This window comes from Amblyomma maculatum, chromosome 6 (assembly GCF_055883805.1).
Source record: "Amblyomma maculatum isolate TAMU_Amacu chromosome 6, ASM5588380v1, whole genome shotgun sequence".
Classification (NCBI taxonomy): domain Eukaryota; kingdom Metazoa; phylum Arthropoda; class Arachnida; order Ixodida; family Ixodidae; genus Amblyomma; species Amblyomma maculatum.
This window is the reverse complement of record NC_139349.1, coordinates 183,255,963-183,277,749: the sequence shown is the minus strand read 5'-3', so window position 1 is coordinate 183,277,749 and position 21,787 is coordinate 183,255,963. Positions and strand designations below refer to the sequence as shown.

General features: G+C 47.3%; 1 protein-coding gene across 4 annotated transcripts in view; it reads right to left on the bottom strand.

The window, feature by feature from the left end:
• Positions 1–21,787, bottom strand: part of LOC146187532 (uncharacterized) — a 291,822-nt gene that overhangs the window by 190,480 nt on the left and 79,555 nt on the right. For 3 of the 4 annotated variants that reach the window (XM_084607738.1, XM_084607739.1, XM_084607741.1), the window contains 4 exons: positions 21,155–21,288; positions 16,745–16,862; positions 15,827–15,926; positions 13,756–13,861 (listed from right to left, as the gene is read on the bottom strand). In XM_084607738.1, coding sequence (XP_084463864.1) covers positions 13,756–13,861; positions 15,827–15,926; positions 16,745–16,862; positions 21,155–21,288 — 458 coding nt within the window. Of the gene's footprint in view, positions 1–13,755; positions 13,862–15,826; positions 15,927–16,744; positions 16,863–21,154; positions 21,292–21,787 lie in introns of all 4 variants that reach the window. The other variant, XM_084607740.1, reaches the window with a different exon arrangement.

The following is a 21,787-nucleotide window of genomic DNA, read 5'->3' as shown; positions in this document are numbered from 1 at the left end:
ACCTACAATGCCTTTTAGACCGCACCTCAACATCAGACGTCGTTTTTCTCATAGGAGACTGGAATGCTAAGGTCGGGAGTGAAGAATATCCGGAATTATAGGCAAGTTCGGTCTTGGTGAGCCAAATGAAGCTGGGCAGAGGCTAGTAGAGTTCTGTCAAGAAAACAACCTGACCATAGCGAATACTCATTTTCAACAGCACAAGAGGCGCCTGTACACATGGATTTCACCGGATGGTCTGTACAGGAATCAGATCGATTATATTATTTACCGGCAGACATGGAGAAGCGCTATACAAGCAGTAAAAACAAGGCCTGGGGCCGATTGTGGCACCGATCATCAGCTTCTTGTTGCCAAAATTAAGCTTCAATTGAGGAAAACTCAGAAAACTAGAAGGCCTTTCAGGTATGATCTGGATCAAATTCCATTAGAATATGCTGTAGTCGAGGGTCCGACGGCATACCGTCTGGTCAGGAATCATGGTTTGTTGATCGATTCACTGGTCACTGACCATGGTCAATTTTAAAACAAATGACGTTTCGGGAGCGCTACGGCTCCCTTGTTCACAATGAACAACCGGCCGGACGTCCCGGGCTTTTTGTAGCAGTTAGTACTGTTCTTAGAGAAGTGAGGAATCGATTTCAAGAATTAGATCTAGAAGACAGAGAGCCCAAAGAGATGTGGACGGATGTTCGTGATATAATACAAGAAGTTGCTACTAAGGTAGTTCCAAAGCAAAAGAAATGCAAGAAAGCAAACTGGTTATCTGAAGAGGCTTTGAAAATAGCTGAGGAAAAGAGGATGGCAAAAGTTATGGGGGAAAGAGAAAGATACAAGGTTCTCAATGCGGATTTTCAGAAAATAGCAAGGAGAGATAAGAATGCCTTCCTGAACATACATTGCCAAGCAGTTGAGGACAACAGCCAATTAAGGAACACAAGAGCTCTATATAAGACAATCAAAGATATCAAAGGAAGCTTCTGTGCTAAGCTGGGCGTGATAAAGGACAAACGAGGCAAGGACCTCACTGAAGCCTCAGAGATAAAGAAGAGGTGGCAGGAATACACAGAAGAACTGTACAAGAAAGACCAGAATGTGCAAACCCAACATAAGACGGTTGTGATTACTGATCTCGAGCCGGGCATCCAGAAGAGTGAAGTTGAATGGGCCTTAGCCAGCCTTGCTAAGAACAAAGCTAGCGGAATTGATGGCATTCCAGCTGAGTTGCTTCAAAACCTCAACCATGACGCTGTTAACATTCTGCATACATTATGTCAGAAAATTTGGACAACCCTGCAGTGGCCTCAGGATTGGAGGAGGTCAGTTTACATCCCCATTCCAAAGAAAGGCAGTGCCAAAGATTGTTCCAACTACCGCACGATCGCGCTTATTTCGCATGCTAGCAAGGTGATGTTAAAAATTCTCCAAGGTAGGCTGCAGCAGTATGTGGATCGGGAGCTTCCAGACGTGCAAGCTGGATTTCGCAAGGGCAGAGGAACTAGAGACCAAATTGCTAACCTTCGCTGGATCATGGAAAAAGCAAGAGAGTTCCAGCGAAAGCGTTTGACTGCGTAGATCACAGCAGATTGTGGCAAGCTCTCCAAGAGATGGGAGTTCCAATTCACCTCATCTGTCTCCTCAGGAACCTGTATGAAGGGCAAGAGGCCACAGTCAGAACTGGGCATGCATGGTCTTACTGATTGGTTTCCGATCGAGAAAGGAGTGAGGCAAGGCTGCATACTGTCACCCTGCCTATTTAACCTATATGCAGAGTGCATCATGAGGAAGGCCGGCCTGGACGAGCCTTCAGCTGGAGTGAAGATTGCTGGAAAACGTATCAAGAACCTTAGATATGCGGATGATACCACATTAATGGCAGAAAGTGAAGTGGAACTCAAGAGACTTCTGATGCGCGTACAAGAAGAGAGTGACAAGTTTGGGCTTAAACTGAACATTAAAAAGACAAAGATCATGGCGTCTTGCCCCATCAAGTCCTGGAGCATCAATGAACAAGAAGTGGAAGCCGTGACAGATTTTCTGTTCTTGGGCTCCAAGATTACCTCGGAAGGAGACTGCAGCCTTGAAATTAGGAGACGCCTGCTTCTGGGAAAAAGAGCAAAGGTTAGCCTTGACCACCTAGTAAAGAGCAGAGACATTAGTCTGCCAACCAAGATCCGTATAACCCGTGCTATGGTCTTTCCAGTTGTGATGTATGGATGCGAGAGTTGGACTGTGAAAAAGGCTGACCGCCGAAGGATTGACGCGTTTGAATTGTGGTGCTGGCGGAGACTCTTGAGAGTTCCTTGGCCTGCCAGAAGATCAAATCAGTCGATATTGTCGACCATAAACCCTGACTGCTCATTGGAGGGTCAAATTCTAAAGTTAAAGCTCAGCTACTTTGGTCATCTGATGAGGAGAGGAGTCGCTGGAGAAAGATTTGATGTTGGGAAAGGTTGAGGGTCGCCGGAGAAGGGGTAGGCAGCGAACGCGATGGTTAGATGGCATCCTCGAGGCGCTGCAGATGAAGTTATGTGATGTTAGGAAGATAGTGAGAGACCGGAAAGCGTGGCGTGACATGGTCCATAGGGTCACGAAGAGCCGGACACGACTGAACGACTGAACTGACTGACTGATACGGGCAGCAGTCCGAATGGTCGTCTTCCAAGAGTTGAAAGCAGTATGCTCATGCAGCTCTCATAGAGTAAGCGCGATCGCTTGCACTGCAGAGAACTGCCACCGCACCCACGCATTCACCCAGCGTCTCTCTCGACAACAGTGCGGCAGCACAAGGCTCTCCTCTCGTGCAGTGCTCTGGGAGAAAGAGTAATATCGCTCTGTCGTCTGCTATGCTCTCCCGTTGTGTGAATGCTGGCTGCGGACGAACGGACCGCGCGACAAAGTCACATGACCGGTCCATCGTGTGAATCGACCTTAAGGGGCCGAGTGGAGTGGCCGCATGGGAGTTTGTTGGAGTAGAAGACAGCGGGCAACGAAAAAGGGCTTCAGCATAGAGGTGTTTTCTGCCTGATTTGTACGTGATGGTGAAGGTATACTCTTGTAGACGTAGCACCCAGCGACCGAGCCGACCTGATAAGTTCTTTAATGATGACAGCCAACAGAGCGCATGATGGTCGGTGACAATTGTGAAGTGCCGGCCATACAAATAGGGTCGAAATTTTTGGACAGACCAAGCAATGGCAAGGCATTCTTGTTCTGTAATGCTGTAGTTAAGCTCAGCTGCTATGAGAACGGCTAGCTTATGCCACAACCTGCTCTTCAGACGCAGCATTGCATCACAAAAGAACGGCACCGATGCCACTGGCGTCCGTATGAAGAACGATGGGAGCTGTCGCATCAAAATGTCGAAGCACAGGAGTTCAAGTGAGTGCTTGCTTGAGGGATTGGAAGGCCTGTTCACATTCTTTGGACCACAAGAAAAGCGCGTCAGACTTCAGGAAGTTGGGCAAAGGGGCTGCAATAGAAGCAATGTTTCAGATAAAACGTCGGAAGTATGACGCCAACCCAAGGAAGCTGCGCAGTTCTTTCTGGCATTTGGGCTGAGGAAAATGATTTACAGCTGCAATTTTGTGAAGATCGGGCTGTATGCCCGCCTTGCTAACAACATGGCCGAGGACTTTGGTGGTTTTTGCTGGCGAAGTGTCATTTTTTAGTGTTGAACTGGAGACCAGCTCGTGCCAGACATGTGAGAACTGTGAGATGGTGCAAGTGCTGGACAAAATCCAAAGAAAAGATAATATCGTCCAGATAACACAAGCACGTCTTCCATTTCATGCCTCGAAGCAGCTCAAAGATGGCTGGAGCATTACATAACCCAAAAGTCATTACAATAAATTCATAAAGACCATCGGGAGTAGCAAATGCTGTCTTGTCCTTGTCAGATTCGTACATGGAAATTTGCCAATATCCCAAGCACAAGTTGAGACTTGAGAATTACTCAGCTCCTTAAAGGCAGTCAAGTGCATCATCAATGCGTGGCAGCGGGTAAACATCTTTGTGGGTTATCTTGTTAAGGGCCCGATAATCCACGCAGATGAGAACAACAGGAGAGGACCAGGGTGTGATGTTTTGCACAAGCATGTCGGCAACTTGGTCCTCTTGCGTTCTGATGGGCGATATGGGCAATGGTTGATCCCTCAGTCTCTATGCGGTGGGAGGTGACACAAGTTCGGCCTAAATTTGAGGTACACACATCAAAAGAGTCTTCGTGCTTTAAATAGACAGTGAGCAACACCGCCGACTCTTCAGAAGTTAGGTCAGTGCTGATGGTTGCCGCGAGTGCAGAGGAAGGAGCGAAGGCGGGAACGGAGCTCCAGGGGAAACAGTAGACAGGTTTAAAGCGAGAGGCTTGATATATTAAGGGCACCTCCCACTTGTGAGCCACCACTTGAACAAACGTCTTTATTCCAGCCAGAATCTGGGACTCTGCGCGTAATCTTCTGAATACCGGTGAATGACGAAGATTCTGCGTACGTGGAGGTGAAAGAGATGAAAGCTGTGGCACCGTGCTCACAATATCATTTATATCTTTTATATTTATATCACATTTTCATTGATATAAAGTCGAACCCGGTTATATCGAACCCGGATATATCGAATTTTGGTTATATCGAACTCACGGAATATCCCCTTGAAAATCCCATGTAAAAGTATAGGAAAGCCGTGTCATATATCGAAGTCAATTTCACCGGCCGTTCGATATATAGAACTTCGCACCATGTACTGAAAAGTGTGCCTTCCCCAAAGACGATCGCACCACCCTTGGCCGTTTGCCGCGTGACGTTTTCAAGCCACGCGCGGAAGGAATGAGGGGACAGTTCGGCGATGGCTGGTCTGGGCAGCGCCGCACCCATTCCCCAAAGGCGCGCACATGTGCAGTTATTGTTTCCCGCGTGTCAACACATGACGTTTTGCAAGCCATGTGCGTGGGTGTGCCCATTCTTCTGCCAAGCTCTCTCCTTCAGCACGCGCTACGCATGTGCCAAGCCACCTCAGTCAGTTTTCGGACAGACGTCGGACGCTTTCTCCAGCGTGTGTTGCGAACCCTCCGCATGCGGCGGCGCACCAGCTGACGTGGCTATGGTGCCTGCGGGTGTTAAGAAGCGGCAGCTCTTTGTTCGTTTTGTTTTTTTGCAAGAGTCATCTTTCTTATCGTTGTGCTGTACGCGCGGCGTAGCGTAAGATATGGCAGATGCGGACATTAAGAAGCAGCAGGTTTTTCTTTTTTTTTTTTTTCTTGCATGTATGAATCAACGAAAGCACGATGTCAGCTGCAGTGATCTTGACGCCCGCCCCAAGCGCGGCGTGATAAATCGAACCAGGCTTGTGCAATCAAGCCATCACGGGCACTCTGCCAAGTTCTCTCCCCGCCACCGCAGGAGCTATCAAAAAATAAACGCGCCCTGACGTTATCGCTGCACAACATCTTGGCACGCTGCCAAGAAATGAGCTGTGGATGCGACGACCGAAACGGAGTGACGCGCGCCATCGGCATGCAAGCGAAAACGCTCGCGATTTTTTGCCGCAGCGACACAGAAACCTTGTATTGAGCTGCCGCGGTGGCTCGAGCGGCGAGCGGGACGCAGTTCCAACAAGTTGGAAATTTTTCGCTCTGTCGCTGCCGCTCGTCGCTGAGATCGCTCAATCGCTTGCATGTGAGCGAGCTGGCCTTAACGCATTTTTTTTTTTTTTTTTAAATTCTCTGTTGCTAAAGGGGAGGGTGGGTTCATTATGTGAGTGGGTTGATTACGCAACAAATACGGTATCGTTTTTTCACATCGTAAGTGCCATCACAAGCTGATTTCTGTATATCGAATTATCGATATATCGAACTATTTCGCGATCCCCTTCGAGTTCGATATATCAGGGTTTGAGTCGAGCCCACTTATAACGGCCCCATTTAAGACGAACTTTCGCTTATAACGAACGAGACCGGAGCGACCGCCAAAATATACATTACTTCAATGGCACAAGATCGCACGTATAACGAACATCCATGAGCGCTGCCGATCGTTTACAGCGAACGGACGGCGTAAACGCGGCGCCCCGATACGAGATAACGATGGGCTCCCATCCCTTTTAGTCTGTTTTCGCAATTCTCCTCGCAAGCGAGCTACCCTTTGCTCGCAGACGCGCGCTACCTACGAGTGTCGGCGCGTGGTGTGGCCTCCAAGGCCACGCTGCCGCCCCTCCTCGCAACTCCGCTCCCCTCTTCTCTCGCCATTCCCTCGTCTTCGCCTGTCTCCACGGCGCCAGCCGCCGGCATAGTCTTCGAAGTTTCGTCGTTTCGTTTCCTGGCTGCTCCATTGAGCGGCCGTGCCAGGGGCGCGGGGCGCCAGGAGGCAGGCCTCTCCATACGCTAGTGGTTGTACTGTTTGCATGGGCAGACTGAATGCGCAGCGGCGCAGTACGGCGGTGACGGTTCGTGGCCTCCGAGATTTGCGGAGGAAATCTCGGAGGCCATGGGCGGTTGAAAGCAACTACGGTAGGAGCCAGCAGGTGGCAGCACTGACGCTCAGGGATGCCTCTCATTGGTCTCCCCGCTGCATACCTTGCCCCGCTGTGTGTCCGATCCGTTCCATTCCTTAGGCACTTCCTTGCTTGCCTCGCGTGATTGTCGCAAGTGCGCACGTGCTCCGTCAGTTGTGGCGCTTTGTTGTCATTTTCGTGTGTGTAGTGTGAGCGCTTCGTCTGTCGGGCCTGAGTCGTATAATTCGGGATGGCGGACGGGAATTGCCTGCCTCCAGCGGTCACGAAACGAAAAGCACTGGACATGGCAACGAAGCGAGCAATTGTGACGGAACTGTCTCAAGGTGCTAAAAATTGCGAGCTGGTGAAGAAGTACAACGTGTCGAAATCAACCATCTCGACAATTCTGAAGAATAAGGAAAAGATCGCCAGCTCCGACGCCAACACAGCGGACAGAAAGCGCCTGCGGAAGGCCACCTATGCGGACGTAGAGGATGCGCTGCTGAAGTGGTTCATCGACGCACGGGCTCGCAACATTCCGATAAGTGGACCAATGATATCAGAAGGGAAAAAGTTTGGGCGTGTTGGTTCATCGGCAATACAGCGAAGCGCTTAAAATCACAAAGGACGAGGAGGGAACAGGACAATAGCGCACTTTCAACAAATGTTTATTGCGGTTGCGGAGCATATATATATACACTTCAGAATCACAAAGAAAGAAGGAAAAACATCTGCACGTGCCGCCTAAGCTAAGAAATCCAGCTCAGTTTTTGATAGAGCCACCGACGGTTTGCTGACGCAATCATCCCCTGATCGTGCTATCTGCGATGCTTCCACAATCTCCCTAGTTAGGCTGGTACGGTGGCGATACAAAGCAATAGTTTTGTCGAACAAAGGCTGGCAAGGTGTCTCCCTGTCACACTTTTTGCAATGCGCAGCTAGCTGTCCATCTATGGCAATATTGCCGACCTTTTTAGAGTGCTCTTGCAGCCGAACGTTCAGACATCTTCCAGTTTGGCCAATGTAGTGTCTACCACACGAAAGCGGGATCTTGTACGCAACATCCTTCTGGCAAGATACCAAGGGATCCCTATGTTTGATATTGCATGCTGGTTTTTGCGTACGTGTAGGACAACTTAACCTACAAAGGCTCATCAGCTTCTTTGGTGCCGAAAACAAAACTTTTACTCCGGATCGCTGCCCAACTTTCTTCAGATTGTGCGAAAAACCATGCACGTACGGAATGACAGCTACCTTCTCTTTATCACGTCTTTCTTTTCTATTTTCTGCTGTCTGCTCGTTACTCAGGCTCGCCTCTGATTTCCGTTTGCGATTCAGGGCCTCCGCTACAGAAACTATCACGTGCCTGGGGTAATCTGCCGCCTCCAATCAAGCCACCTGTGAGCTAAGACTCTCATCAACGGTGTGTTGGCATGACTTTCTGATAGCACTCGACAAGAAGGACAGCACGATATTCCTCTTGACCAGCTTAGAATGCGACAAACTATACGGTAGGGGAGGCTTGTTGGCCCTTGGCTCATACACCCAACACGCGTGATCTTTAAAATACAATCGTAAATCCAAAAACCTAATGCTGTTCTGCTCAAGCAATTTGGTGGTGAATGTGAGTGGTTTAAAACATGCATGAAAAGATGCTAAAATCCGCGAGACAATAGGGTCTCCGAGAGCAATAAACTCTTCCGAATGACTGCTGTCAAACGGGTCAATGAAAACAGAAGTATCCAACAAAATTAAAAAATCATCAACATAACGAGACACTTTTAAAATCTTAAGATCATCAAGCCGCTCAAAAAGAGCCTTGTCACAACAAGCCAAAAATAATTCACTTAAAATCGGTGCGATACAAGAACCAATGCAAACACCCTGCTTTTGCAGGTAAATGCTTTTGTCAAAGGTAACAAAAGTAGACGTCAGGTAACAAGATAAAAGCTCTAAAAAACCACTCACACACCACAGTCGTTCTGAAAGTCTACCGCGCCGTACTCGTCAATTACTGCCTCGACGCAGGACAACAGGCCATCGTGTGGCAATGAATAAAACAAATCTTTTATATCCACTGAAAAAGCGGTTAGAGCGTTGTTGTCGCATGACCTAAGGTAATCTATTAATACAGCAGAGTCCCTCGTCGCAAACGGGTCGTCCACGTCGAGCCTTTTAAGACTCACTTGCAAGAAGTCAGCAACACACTTCTGCCACGTACCCGATTCGGACACGATTACGGGAAAAGGGCATTCCACTTTATGAGTCTTAGCTGAGAAAAACATTTGAAGAGAGTCATAATCGCTGCTCTCAATCTTCTTAACGACACTTAACAGGCTGAGCTGTTCGCACAGTTTCTTAGCACGTGACTTTACTCTTTTCAAAGAAACATTCCGGTGTGGCTTAAATACAGATAGCACTGCTTTACTACAGAACAGCTCTTGCACAGCAAATCCGCCTTCCTTGTCAGCAGGCAGAGACCAAGTTCCTTGAGAGACGTAGCCGCGTGCTCCAGCCGCATGTCAGGTCGCTCCTGTCTGCACCTTGCAACCACCTTCAACCCTTGGGATACACAGGATGCACTCTCGTCCAACGTCGCCCTCCTTGCCACTTCCCGGACACTGGTGAGAAGTCCTGCGGCGTCTTGCCTCGGTGGTACGGCGAACTTGGGGCCGAGCGGCGGAGTCCTGGAGACATCATCCGGGACGTCGACGTCCCCTAACGTGTGAATGCCTTGACCACATGCCGATACCTTGCGAGGCACCAGAAGGCGGAGGCCCTCCAAAACACGGAGCCAGAAGGTTTCCGTGGCCAGGTTGAGCAACCTTGACACCTGGCGCCATTTCCATCGGGCTCGTCCGAGGTTACCGTCACTGAAGACACTTGAGAACAAGTAGTCACAATAGAACCGAGCCTGCCCCCGCCATTCAGCCCGGATAATCTTGCACAGCCGACCAACATGGTTAACCGACGGAGGCAAGCCACCACGGACATAGACGGACAGTTAGCTGCGCATTGCAAAAAGTGTGACAGCCTTGCCAGCCTTTGTTCGACAAAACTATCGCTTTGTATTGCCACCGTACCAGCCTAACTAGGGAGATTGTGGAAGCATCGCAGATAGCACGATCAGGGGATGATTGCGTCAGCAAACCGTCAGTGGCTCTATCAAAAGCTGAGCTGGATTTCTTAGCTTAGGCGGCACGTGCAGATGTTTTTCCTTCTTTTTTTGCGATTCTGAAGTGTATATATATATGCTCCGCAACCGCAATAAACATTTGTTGAAAGTGCGCTATTGTCCTGTTCCCTCCTGACGTCCTTTGTGATTTTGAGCGCTTCGCTGTATGGACCAATGATGCTGGGCAAAGCCAAAGACTTCGCATTCCTACTAGATTTTCCCGATTTCTGCCCAGGCAATGGCTGGCTACATCGGTTCAAAGTGCGGCATGGGATTGTTTTTAAATCGATTGTCGGTGAGGCGCGTTCGGTAAGTGACCAGGACGTTGCCAATTGGCTTGCAACAAACCGAGCCATTATTGCAAGCTATGCGGAGCAGGATGTGTATAACGCAGATGAAACTGCATTATTTTATCAGATGCTTCCAGACAAGACGCACTCCATGAAAGGGGAGTCATGCGCTGGCGGTAAACACAGTAAAGTGCGCGTTACAGTTTTTCGGTGCACTAATATGAATGGCAGTGACCGGCGCATGCCGTTTGTAATCAAAAAATCCAAGAAGCCACGTTGCTTTCGGAATCATGTACCCGTGCGCTACAGGCACAATACTAAGTCCTGGATGACACGGGATTTATTCGCAGAGTGGCTGGGCGAGTTTGACCGCGACATGCAGAGGCAAAGCAGGCGCGTGCTGCTGTTGCGTGACAATTGCTCAGCGCACCACGTGCAAACGTCTCTGACGGCAGTGACTGTACTTTTCCTGCCGCCCAATACCACTTCTAAAGTGCAGCCTCTTGATTTGGGCATAATACACTCCTTTAAGGCATCGTATAGGCGCCGCATTGTGCAGCGCTTGCTCATCGCCGTTGACCGTCCGGCCGCTAACTTGCCGTTCCGAGTTTCATTGTATTCAGCCCTTGAGGTGGTGAAGGCGGCCTGGGCGGAGGTGACGACCGCTTGCGTGCGAAACTGTTTCCGCAAGGCCGGCTTCGTCGACGCAGTACCGGACGTCGGGCCTGATGCCTCCGGTGATGATGATTCCGGCGGCGATTTGTGGCAGCGCGTCGTCGACTCTGACATGGGAGGCCCTGGCATTGGTTGCCAGGATTTTATTTCTGCGGATGAAGACGCGGATATTGCGGAACCGTGCACGGACGAAGCCATCGTTTCTGAAGTGCGGGCCGAGAGCGATGCGGAAGAACCAGATGAAGATGAAATGTCTGAGCCAGCACCCGTAAGCACATCTGTAGCAATGGGCTATATAGAGGGCCTCAGACAACTTGTCTATGCCAAGGGACTCGGCGAAGAGCACGCTAGTGCTTTAAATAAACTGGAGACCGCCCTCATCGCATCTGCACTGCAGAAACAGACGAGCATCACAGACTTTTTTGCTAAGAAATAAATTTCGTGTTTTGACCGCCAACTTTTTTTTTTTCTCTTTTTTAGTTTGTGGTCCAGTTACTACGAAATTCGGGATATAAAGAACAGACGCCGCGTGACGCTCAGGTTCGGGCTCGACTGTATATACCCTTTATATTTTGTTCACATGTTGGCTGTTTGTGGAAAGCTTAGCAGGACAACAAAATGGGCTATGGCTTTTTAAATGGGTTAATATTTCCTAAGAAGTGTGGTCAAAGTCGAGACATTTTGAATTTCTTTTTTATTTCTCTGTTCCGTTTTTAAGCAACGTAGTATAGACCTTTACATCAGGCGAGAAAGTTGTCGAAACGCCTCCTCTCTGGACTGTTGCAAGCCAGTTTCTCTGCCGCCTCCACCGTGTTGACGTCAGGCGAACACAACAGCCCAGCGAACAATATGGTGACACCCAGGAGGCCCTCGTTGCAAAGGTCTAAACACCTTCTCTGAATCTTTAGAATGCATCATGGCCTAATAACTCATTAATAAAGAAAGTGTGAGCCTAGATGTCAGCCATTCCAACAAAATGAACGGCATTTAAATCCATGTATCCATTGCTGCCCCATAGTATCCACAAGCAAAGTGATAAGCTCAAAACAAACTTTTGAGAAAACAAGCCTAAAAGTTCTCAACTAGCATACATCGCCTATGTATATTACACTGTCCATGCATTTATGCAACACTTATAACTTGTTTTTCGGTGAAATATTTCAGTAAAACGCAAAATGTATGCTGTAGGTGCAGAAAATGCAAAATCAAAATTTTGTTTTTACTATTTTTGTGTTCTGATCCTCACTTCTCCCCCTAAGTTGAGGACAACGCAAAGGGCTATGGAACGAAAAATGGTAGGGGTAACATTAAAAGATAGGAGGCATGCAGAGTGGGTCAGAGAAATAACTCAAGTTCTAATAGAAATCAAGAAGAAGGGAAGAAAAGCGTAGCGGTAGAAGGTTAGGTGGACGGATGAGGCAGGAGTCAAGTGGATGCACAGGTAATTGGAGGAATATGGGAGTTACCCCAGTGTAACTGCTTGCAATGATGCTGAAATGAGCTTGCAGCCATTAAACATGTGCTGACAGAAGGGCCAAAACAACTACCAACCGGGCAAATTTCCATGCTGACATACCTTATTACACACTATCCCAAGAAATATAATTTGCCAGAACATTCTTGCAGGCTAGTTGGTGCATGGATTTTGCTGGATGCTAAGCGCGGGAAGACAGGACAACAGGAACACAGAGAGCTTCCTTTCTTGTTTTCAGTGTTCCTGTTGTCTTCCCGCGCTTAACCTCCAGCAATATCCAATATCAAAGGGAAGTCCGGTCAAGATAAAAAGGCCATTCTTGCAAAGCGACCTCCAATGGCAAGCCAATCTTTCTCACCAATAAATGCGCCTTTTGCTGCCTGCAAATGCTGCACCAGGAAATCACAGGAGTTGTCCTCGGTGGACCACATGACCCTCACAAAGATGCTGAATGACAAGTGCAGCCAGTCTTTCAAATATTGTCAAGGGCTCACCTTTCACTCAGATGCAATATGCATATTTTCACAAGGAAAGCATGGCTAGTAATATGCCAGAGCTATTTTAAAGTAAGCACTCAACTAAATCTCACTGAATATAAAAAGAAGCTCCAGACAAACGGTGCCAGTTGACGAAATGCAAAGAAACGCATTCATGCAGTGCAGAATGAAAGTGGCAGGGCCACAATTTTCATCAGAACCTAAGAACTATGCACCTTAGGTCGGCGTGGCCAAGAAAGAAGCCAGCCCATGAACAGTGCATTTTGGGTTCCACAGGTGCTGCTCAGGTCCACAAGCAGTTTTGCCAATGCCAGTAAGGACATCACTCTTTGCCACTCAGTCGGACACAAGAGCAATCATTATCAAATTCTTCTTACTTAGTAGCTACTGCTGGCATAGAAAATTGTGCTCATGGATGAAAAAAATTTTTATACAATACCTCTCTTCACTAGGGGTTTGTAAACAATTTTGATTTGATCATGTCTGCTATTTGGTTTGTATTAAAAAAAACTCCGGGTCTTGCTTAATAGAGAATCACCGCAGTTTCACTGCATTTGACCAAAAAATTCAAACTTTGGTTTCATCTGAAATGCAAGCAAACAGTTGGCCCATTCGATAGCTCATTCTTTTTCTGGTCCCTTGAGAGTTTACTTCATTTAGCCCACACCCAGTTTCATGCAGGCCCATCCTGTACAGCTATGCAGAATCCCATGCTGGATTTTCATACTGGATTTTCCAGTGAGGTATGTGCTTCTGTGCAATTCTAGGAAATACCATATGCATTCCGAAATAAACAACAGTGGCTACTTTTATTTTTTTTTCCCCTCGATCAAATACTCGATATACGAATGCATTATATTTTTCAACCATATCTGTATTCAAAAATTTTAATATTTGCACACACCTACTCTTTACATAGCTGTGTTTTGTGGGAAAGCCTTATTTTCAACTATCTTCTCGCAATAATTTTTGAAATTAGCTTAAGATATTATATAGCAACCAATTTTCATTATTCGCATTTGCTTTTAGCCGAAAAAAGTGTTATTTGCACAACTTTAATAAATTTGCCCTTTTTTTTGGTCATGGTTCACAGAAGATCTGATCTGATAGTCAAAAAATAGTTCAACCACACAATGGATGAGCTGAAAAAAAACTTGCCTCACTTTGGAGTGCAATGTTGTGACGAATAACGGTGTCATAATCCTCGCGCACTTTCTCCAGGGAACTTGCCTTGTCCTCCATGAACTTTTTCTGTGCCTGCAGCCTGTGAAGAGGGAACTCTTTTTAAAGTACCACATGAAAACGGCAACTCCCCTCATCACCTGATACGTACAGAGCTTTAATCAAGCCATTGCCCATTTTCCTGGTGTCGCACAACCCATCTTTAGGAGGACAACTACCACTTTTGAAGCTCAAACAACCTGCTACACACATTCATTATTATATGGTACAAACCATGTTTTAACCTATGATCATGCCTAGGGGAAGGTTGCATTCCCACCTCAAAGGCCACTGTTGGCAGCACCTGCGGCCCCACGTCAGCCTAAGGAATGCAGATTTTTTGCTCAGACAACAATTTTCTGAAGGCCTTAAGCCGCGTTCTGACTATGTGCGCAAAGCACATATCGTTCGTAAGGGTCGTAAGCGTAAGCGCAAAAAGCGTAATGTGTCTCTTCAGACTGCTGACGCATTGGGTGTAAGATGCGTAACGTCCTCAGCCTGCGTGGGCGTAAATGTCGGAGGACCTGCCACTTTTACAACTAGCACAGATACGTCTGTTACGCGCCACCAATGCGCAGAGCCGTTTCGGTTTTCCATGAGGCTTCCGGTCCTCCCAAATTTCGCGCGCAAACCAGCTAGTAGGCGACATCATCCAACGCTTCTACTCTGCTTCAGTGTCTCGACTCAGCAGTGTTATTGGTGTTGTGTCAGTGATTGTGTCTGTCCGCAGCTTGATCATGTGCAGTGCGAAATCTTCTTCGCTCATCAGCCTCTCATAAAAAAAGTTCGGCTGTGGCCGGCTCTCTACTACCAGTAGCTGAAATCGCACAGAGAGAAGGCAAAACGATGCCTGACTGCAAATTGCCAGTGCGCTGAGTCAAAGCAGTAAGTGGTTTTTCATCCCTTTTTTCATATGCGAACAAGCTCTCAAGAAGCAAATGCTTCCTCTAGTTTAGAAAAGTGAGGTTATGGAGGCGGAGGATGCCCGCTTCATCCCAGTGCATTCTGGCAGCCCATCGGCTCCACTGACAAGTGACGGATCAGTTGGCCTGCAGCGAAAGGCCGATGCGGGGCGACGTTGCGGTCGGGCCGCAGAACGGAGTTGGCGCAGACTCATCGAAGTTTTAAAGAAGCTCACCGTAAAAAAGAAAAAGAAAACAGTGTCTTCTGAGGGGGGATGAGGTTTCACGGGCATTTCCGTGTCTGCCGCGCGCCCCGGCTCATTGTTAGGAGTCAGCAGTACGACCTTTGAGTCGTCACCCCGGCTTGTCTCCAAGATCGCTCCGGGGCACTGGTAAGATCACAAGCAGGGATTCAGGCGGACTGCACACTGAAACTACGTGCGAACTGAGGTTGTTGAAAAAAATAAAATATGCTGCTTTGCTTCTTTGACCGAGTGTTGCGGGGTGGTGGCATCAGATGGTTGCAAAATGAGTATTGAGGAAGCGCGAGGACGGAAGCTGGTGTACAAGACCACTGTGGGACCATGCGGACAGGCATGAGCTATCGAAGATTTGACAAACCCTTATTCTTCTATTATCTGTCGTCTACGTAAGTTGAGCGCACAGACGACGATAAGCTCATTTTGAGCTTGAAGAGCCCCGACCTCCGCTATCAGCCGCTTGCTATGTTGACAGCGGTGATTGGCCGGTCGTAAAGAATGTATCTTACCAAACGGCCCAGAGTGGACACGCGCGGTCGCAAGCTACGTAAACGGGAGTTCCAGCCGCTACGCGCACTGCCATAAATACGATACTTATGACTGATGCGTAAAAAAAACAGTTTAAGAGGAATACTATTGCTGTTTTTTTGAAAAAGAGCAGGCATACACTTCATCGTCACACAACAAAGTGGCTTGAGAGATGACCTGATTTTGCCAACCCAGACAAGTCATTTCGTCAAAACATTGGCTACTTTTGTTGAGAAAGCGTCTGAAATACACCGTGACCAGCATTGAAATTACACGCAGTAAGACATAGCTGCCGCCCAAGAAAAAAGAAAAGCCTACTTCTCTAGAGTATCCTGCAGACTGGCGATGGCAAGGCTCTTCTCGGAGGACTCTGCCCGGAGGTCCTGGATGCACTCCTTCATACCCTTCATCTGCTGGTCTGCAAGTGATCAAAGCACTTGCACCTTTCATAATTGCATACAATTTTATCCGATGCTTCTCCGACACATCCCTGACAAAGCAGCACGTTTAAAACAACACATGCCGCACCAAACAGAATGCTTGCTTGATAACTGAAGGTTTTGACAGGTTCAAATGTGGACCACTTTTATGCACGAATGGAGTTTGCATCATATTTCTGCTCTTTATCTTATTTGATCCAACGTCTCTGCTGATAAATTCCCAAGCGCCTTCAGGAACTCGAAGGTAGCGATTGGCACCTTCAAGTATGCTTTTGTTTGATCTAGCATGCACAAAAGGGCTCAATGTACCAGCTTGTTTTCATAGCATTCCTCTCTCCACTAGTGATTCAAAAGGAGGTGCTGTCACTCAATCGCTTGTGGCCCATATTATGGTCGCTTGCAATCTATTATGCTTCATTGAAAATTCTATCTGTATTAAGCCCAGTGTAAACAGTGTTGGTACTCATTCCCACTCTCAGCTAGCAAAGACCCCTGAGGAGTTTTGGCTCAAAACTTAACCCCGAGATGCCTAGGCATCCAAAAAGGACCATGGTGACTACTGCATTGCAGAGACGTAGAAACAGATTCACTATGAAGGGAATGTTTGCAAAATGATTGAATTAGGTTATTTCTCAATGCTCATTGGCACAAAGCCGGGAGCAGAAAAATTCTGCATAGAATTTCACTAGTTGGCCGTTCTTTGCACGAATGTGGCGACATTTCAACCTGAAAATTACTACTTGCACAAGTCCACCAAGGTAAACAGCTCTGTATGAAATGAGAATAGGTGCCTCACCCTTGTGCTTGACCGCTTCCTTGAGCTGAAGGGCCTCCTGCTGCAGTTCAGCGTTGGTCTGCTCCTCATCCTTCAGGTGCTCGCGCAGCATCTTGAGCTCCTGTAGCTGGTACGCAGGCTGAAACACCACAAGGGGCAAACACAACTATCCCTTTGACCAAGCAACAGGCATGCAATATATTGTAACATGTTTTTGCAACAGAGCAAAACACATCAGGCTGCTTCTCCATCCTTGTTCTTCTTCAGACATGGGTTTGTTCCTACTTCCCTCCCGAGGGAAGCCAAATCCCCTGTTGCGGTCCACATCTGCAGCCACTCACTCGTACCTGCTTTGATCAGTCTTTGCAATCAGTCCCCCGAGTTCCCTAGAAAGGCAATGCCATAAGCAATGGCTTCTCCAGCCTCAAGCTACGAGTGCCAAGTACATAATTCCGCTCATCTTTTTCTACTGAAAAACTGTCCGAGCATCCATGCAGCAGCAGAAACAAGTATCTGATTTCTTTACTTCTTTACCAATTTTATTTATTGTCTTAGCTGTAAGCATGACTGCATCTGCACCACATACACATGCTGGGACCAGCAATGATTAACACTGCATGAAAGCCGTACAGCCCCACAGTCACAGCTAAGAGCACCAGTCGAAAGTTGGATAAGAAGGACAGCGCGTAGGCCCCAATTTCAAGCATCCATTTTGGCAATGCGGGGTCATTTCCTAAGTACAGAAAAGACTTTTGATTTGAAACTGTTCCAACTATTTGCATAAGCCCATTAATTATGCAGTTTCTGCTTGCACTGCAAATGCAATTTGCTGCCACAGTTGTGCCTATTACAAATCTACAGCCAACCAACAGAATAGGGAGCTTTAGAATAGGGGGACCCAAGGCTTGGGGCCCCCAGGGAAATAGCGCGCGGCAGCACAATGTGCTAGCCGAGCGGCGAGTTTTAGAATAGGGGCTTTCCCGACCCAGCGGAGCCGGGCTTGCGTTTGTCGACTGCAGCACCACGATGGTAGCCAAAGAAAAGCATTTTAATATATAAAAGCCAACAACACTATCTTATTCATCAAAAAGTACTATTATTGTGCAAAAACTATCTTAAGACAACCGGTTAAATAAACCGTTTTCGTCAGACAAGACGAAATCGGCCATTTGTCAATCCAGGCCGGGACCGGGAAACCTCATTTGAACCTTCCGCGCTTTCCGCCGTCTGGTCCCCATGGCAACCAATGGAGGCGAACTTGCTAAGCCTAGCAGCTCGGTAAATCCGGAAGCAATCTGAAAATATAGTGCGTTTTATCGCTAAAATTTGGTTGTGCGGGCATCATGAGACATAGCATAAGCTTCGTTGGCCTTTCGTTTTTCATGAACACGTGACACCATGAAGCGGTGACGACGAATGTGTGCTGAGGCGAGCAGCCGCCGCTTGGCCGAACGCCGCCATGTTGCCGTAACCCAAGCGACCCAACAGCGGCTTGGGGCGAACGCTATTTCCGAAAAATAGGGGCCGCCCCTAGCATTAACCCAAGACCCCAAGCGCGCCTTACGTTCTGTGCATTTCGACGCCCCAAGCTCCTTGGGGGCCCCCTTTCTAAAACTCTCTAATCTCACAAAATGTTAGCTCAGCTCAGACAGACAGAGCTTGTCAACCCTTATGGCAAATTGAGAGGGAAGCTTCACAAAAGTCACATTCACAAGTCATAACATAACCTTCAAATACCAGCACAACTTTCACAAGGGATTTCAACTCGCCTGTTTTACTAATGACTTGTTTGCATATATGGCAACCAAGTTTACATTTTTCTCAAGCATTCCTCACCACAGGCTACTAGTGAAACTAAAACATTCAAGCATGGATGGACTCGGTTCAAGTACTAGTCATTGCAGCTCCCCTTCCGCAAGGGAGTGTGTGCTTGGCCCTTTGCTAATCTATATTAATTCTTCGGAGCAGTAGCGCAAAAAGCCTTTTTGCGCTATTGTTCCAAAGTATGAACCAACAAGCCCAAATTTCAACGTTGCTCAACTATATTAATGATCTGCCTCATCCAGACTATTTTTCGACGACAGTGATTTACGGTAAAATTTCTACTGACACAGACCATCAAGGTTTGCAATCAGACCTAAATGACCCTAAATCATGCTCCAGGCCTTTCACACACTCGTCTTATCTTATAGATGCCTAGGAATAAATTTCCATTCTGATCTAACATGGCATCAGCTACGCTTGCATCTGCTAACCGCACATTTGGAATCTTCAAACAGACCAAAAGCATGTTAAAAAACTCACATGCATCACATCATACACAGTCGAGCCAGGTGTACGCAACATTGAACCCCTGCAAAGCCGTGCTGCTCGTTTCATTTTTTTAGACTATTCCCAGTACTCCAGTGTCAAACTTTAGAAAGGCCCACGGATCACCCTTTCATAAACTTTATCACCATTGACTTTTTTCAGTCACCATTAGTCATTTTTCCTCATTCAACTCATTATGCGACATTTATGCCCAGAACCACAGTCAAGTGGAACAACCTCCAGTCTGATATTGCCACTGAAGTTCGTGCAATTTTACAGAATGCTGCATAGATTGCGATGTCTGATTCTGTGCTGGTCTAACATCAATGCCTTTCTGTCGACATTTTTTACACTTTTTCTCATTATTTTGCCTTATTTTGCTTCCTACTTGCTTTTATTTACTTTGTCTCTTTTTTTGTTTTGCTTTGATTTCACTTCAAATATTGGTGCTTGCATATTCTGTGGTGTTGTTTACCCTTTTTTGCTGCCTTTCTCACAACATGTTATTATTGTGCTTCGTATAAGAGCTGTGCATGGCTTGGGCCAGGCCAGGGTATATATGTCCCGGGCGGACCAGGCCGGACGCCCCGATTCCGAGCATAAATTTTGTGAAAGCACGAACATGGCCTTGGTGCAATAGCTGTCAAGAATACACAGCATTTTCTCCCATCTTCCGCATATAAGAGCTTCACAGTTCGCTCCTGGTGTCAACCCACTTTTCCTTTGCAGCTGTGATCTTCGCAAGCCACCAATGAAAGGGCCGCTTGTTGCTCCTGGCCTCGATATGTTCAAGCAGGACATAGCTCAAAGCACTTTCCACTTGCTTCTCACACCGTGAGCCCATTCCTTGTTAAAAAAATTGCAGTCACGTTAGAGCATTAAACAAACTTCAGCCCTCCTGGATTCATCATCCAGGAGCTCTGCAAATGCTTCAAGCCTTTGCATAACTTTTTTTTTCATATTGAAATGATAATTTCATAGGCAAAGGGCTCAACTTTCTAGCATAGGGCCCGGGCCAGGCTCAGGCTCAAAACTTGGGCACTGCACACCTCTACTTCGTGTGCCCCCCATTTAAGGTTTACAAATAAACCAACAAATAAAATATGTGCGAAAGATAAGCACCGAAGAAGGCAAAAGGGCTTTGGCAATACATTGCAAGGTGCAAGTAGCTAAAAATAATAATTCTCTGTCCACAGGAGCAAGTCTTGCAGAGTAAACGGGTGCCAGAAGATTTACAGCCAGTGACTCATCAGCCGTACTATGCCCACTGCAGGGTGAAGGCCTCTCCCATATTACTCCAGTTAATGTGCGAACAGCTTTCACTCAACCACTGCAAAATTCTTAACCTCATCCGCCCACCTAATTTTCTGTCGTCCCCTGCTGCGCTTTCCTTCCCTTGGAATCTAATTTGTTACACTAAGCGACCATCGCTTATCCCCACTTCACACTACATACCCTGCCCATTTCTTCTTTTTCATTTCCACTAGAATGTCGGTAACTTGAGTTATTTCTCTGACCCACTCTGCATGCTTCCTATCTCTTAACATTACCCCTACCACTTTTCGTTCCATAGCCCTCTGGGTTGTCCTCAACTTAAGTAGAACTTTCTTGGTTAGCCTCCACGTTTCAGCCCCATAGGTGAGTACAGGTAAGATGCAACTGTTGTATACTTTCCCCTTGAGTGATACCGTTAAGATGCTAGTAATAATCTGCGAGCGCTTGCCAAATGCGCTCCATCCCAACTTCATTCTCCTGGTTATTTCCCTTTTATGGTCCGGATCTGCGGTTACCAAGATGGTTTTAGGCAGGCATTTGGAAGTTGTGGAGCAGTTAGCTTTCAATATAATGTGAGTGGGTCCTAAATGATAGAACAAGAGAAAGAAGATGGCTACACGCTATGAAAGAGCAGTGAACAAGATTAGATGGGGGGGAAGCCTCAGTTCACAAGCCGAGCAAATGTTTCGATAAAGGTTTGTCGAAACGCTGAGGAGCCCTCTCAACCCTTGTTCCGTGCTTGAAGGACCATCTAGCACCAGTGTCTGGCCTTCCAGATACAGAACAACTCTGTTCATTGCAAGTCTTTATGGTATACTCCCCGGCATGCCAAGGAACTAGGCTTACCAGGCGTTGCAGCTGCTGTGGTGACGGGCTTAACCGCTTCAGGGGAGACCGCACAGTTGGAGATGGTGTGTAGCGAACTCCTTTGCGGCGCTTTGATCGCTGAGGTGCACTGGGGGGGCTCTCTTCTTCGATGCCTGCTGAATTGAGCGGGGTTACAGGCATGGTGGGTTCAAGCAAGATTACATCTAAATGAAAAACTTTGCAGGGTGGCAAAAAACATCCGAACATTGTTAAAACAAAATCCATGAGCAAGGACAACTCATTTGTGCAAATTTATCTCGGCCACACACCACCTGTATATGCTCACCGGCAATGCATGATGCACAACAAAGCCGATGTGTGCTCTTTCAATAAAAATGTATATTTTGCATCAGGTTATGCTGCTCAACTGGCCACTACACAAAGATCACCAGGATTCTCCCCATCTTTTAGGCTTCAAGTTCGGGACAACTTTCTGTGGCCAGCTTCAGACCCTGCAGCGCATATTTCAGGATGATGTTACGCCTACTCATATTTTTCTCTTTTCAACCGGTCTGAGGATGCTTGACCACATCTGCAGAAGTATTCTCAAACTGCAACGTCAGTAGGCACCTTTTGCAGACCATGTACCATGCTGCCGTTACCGGAGTACCA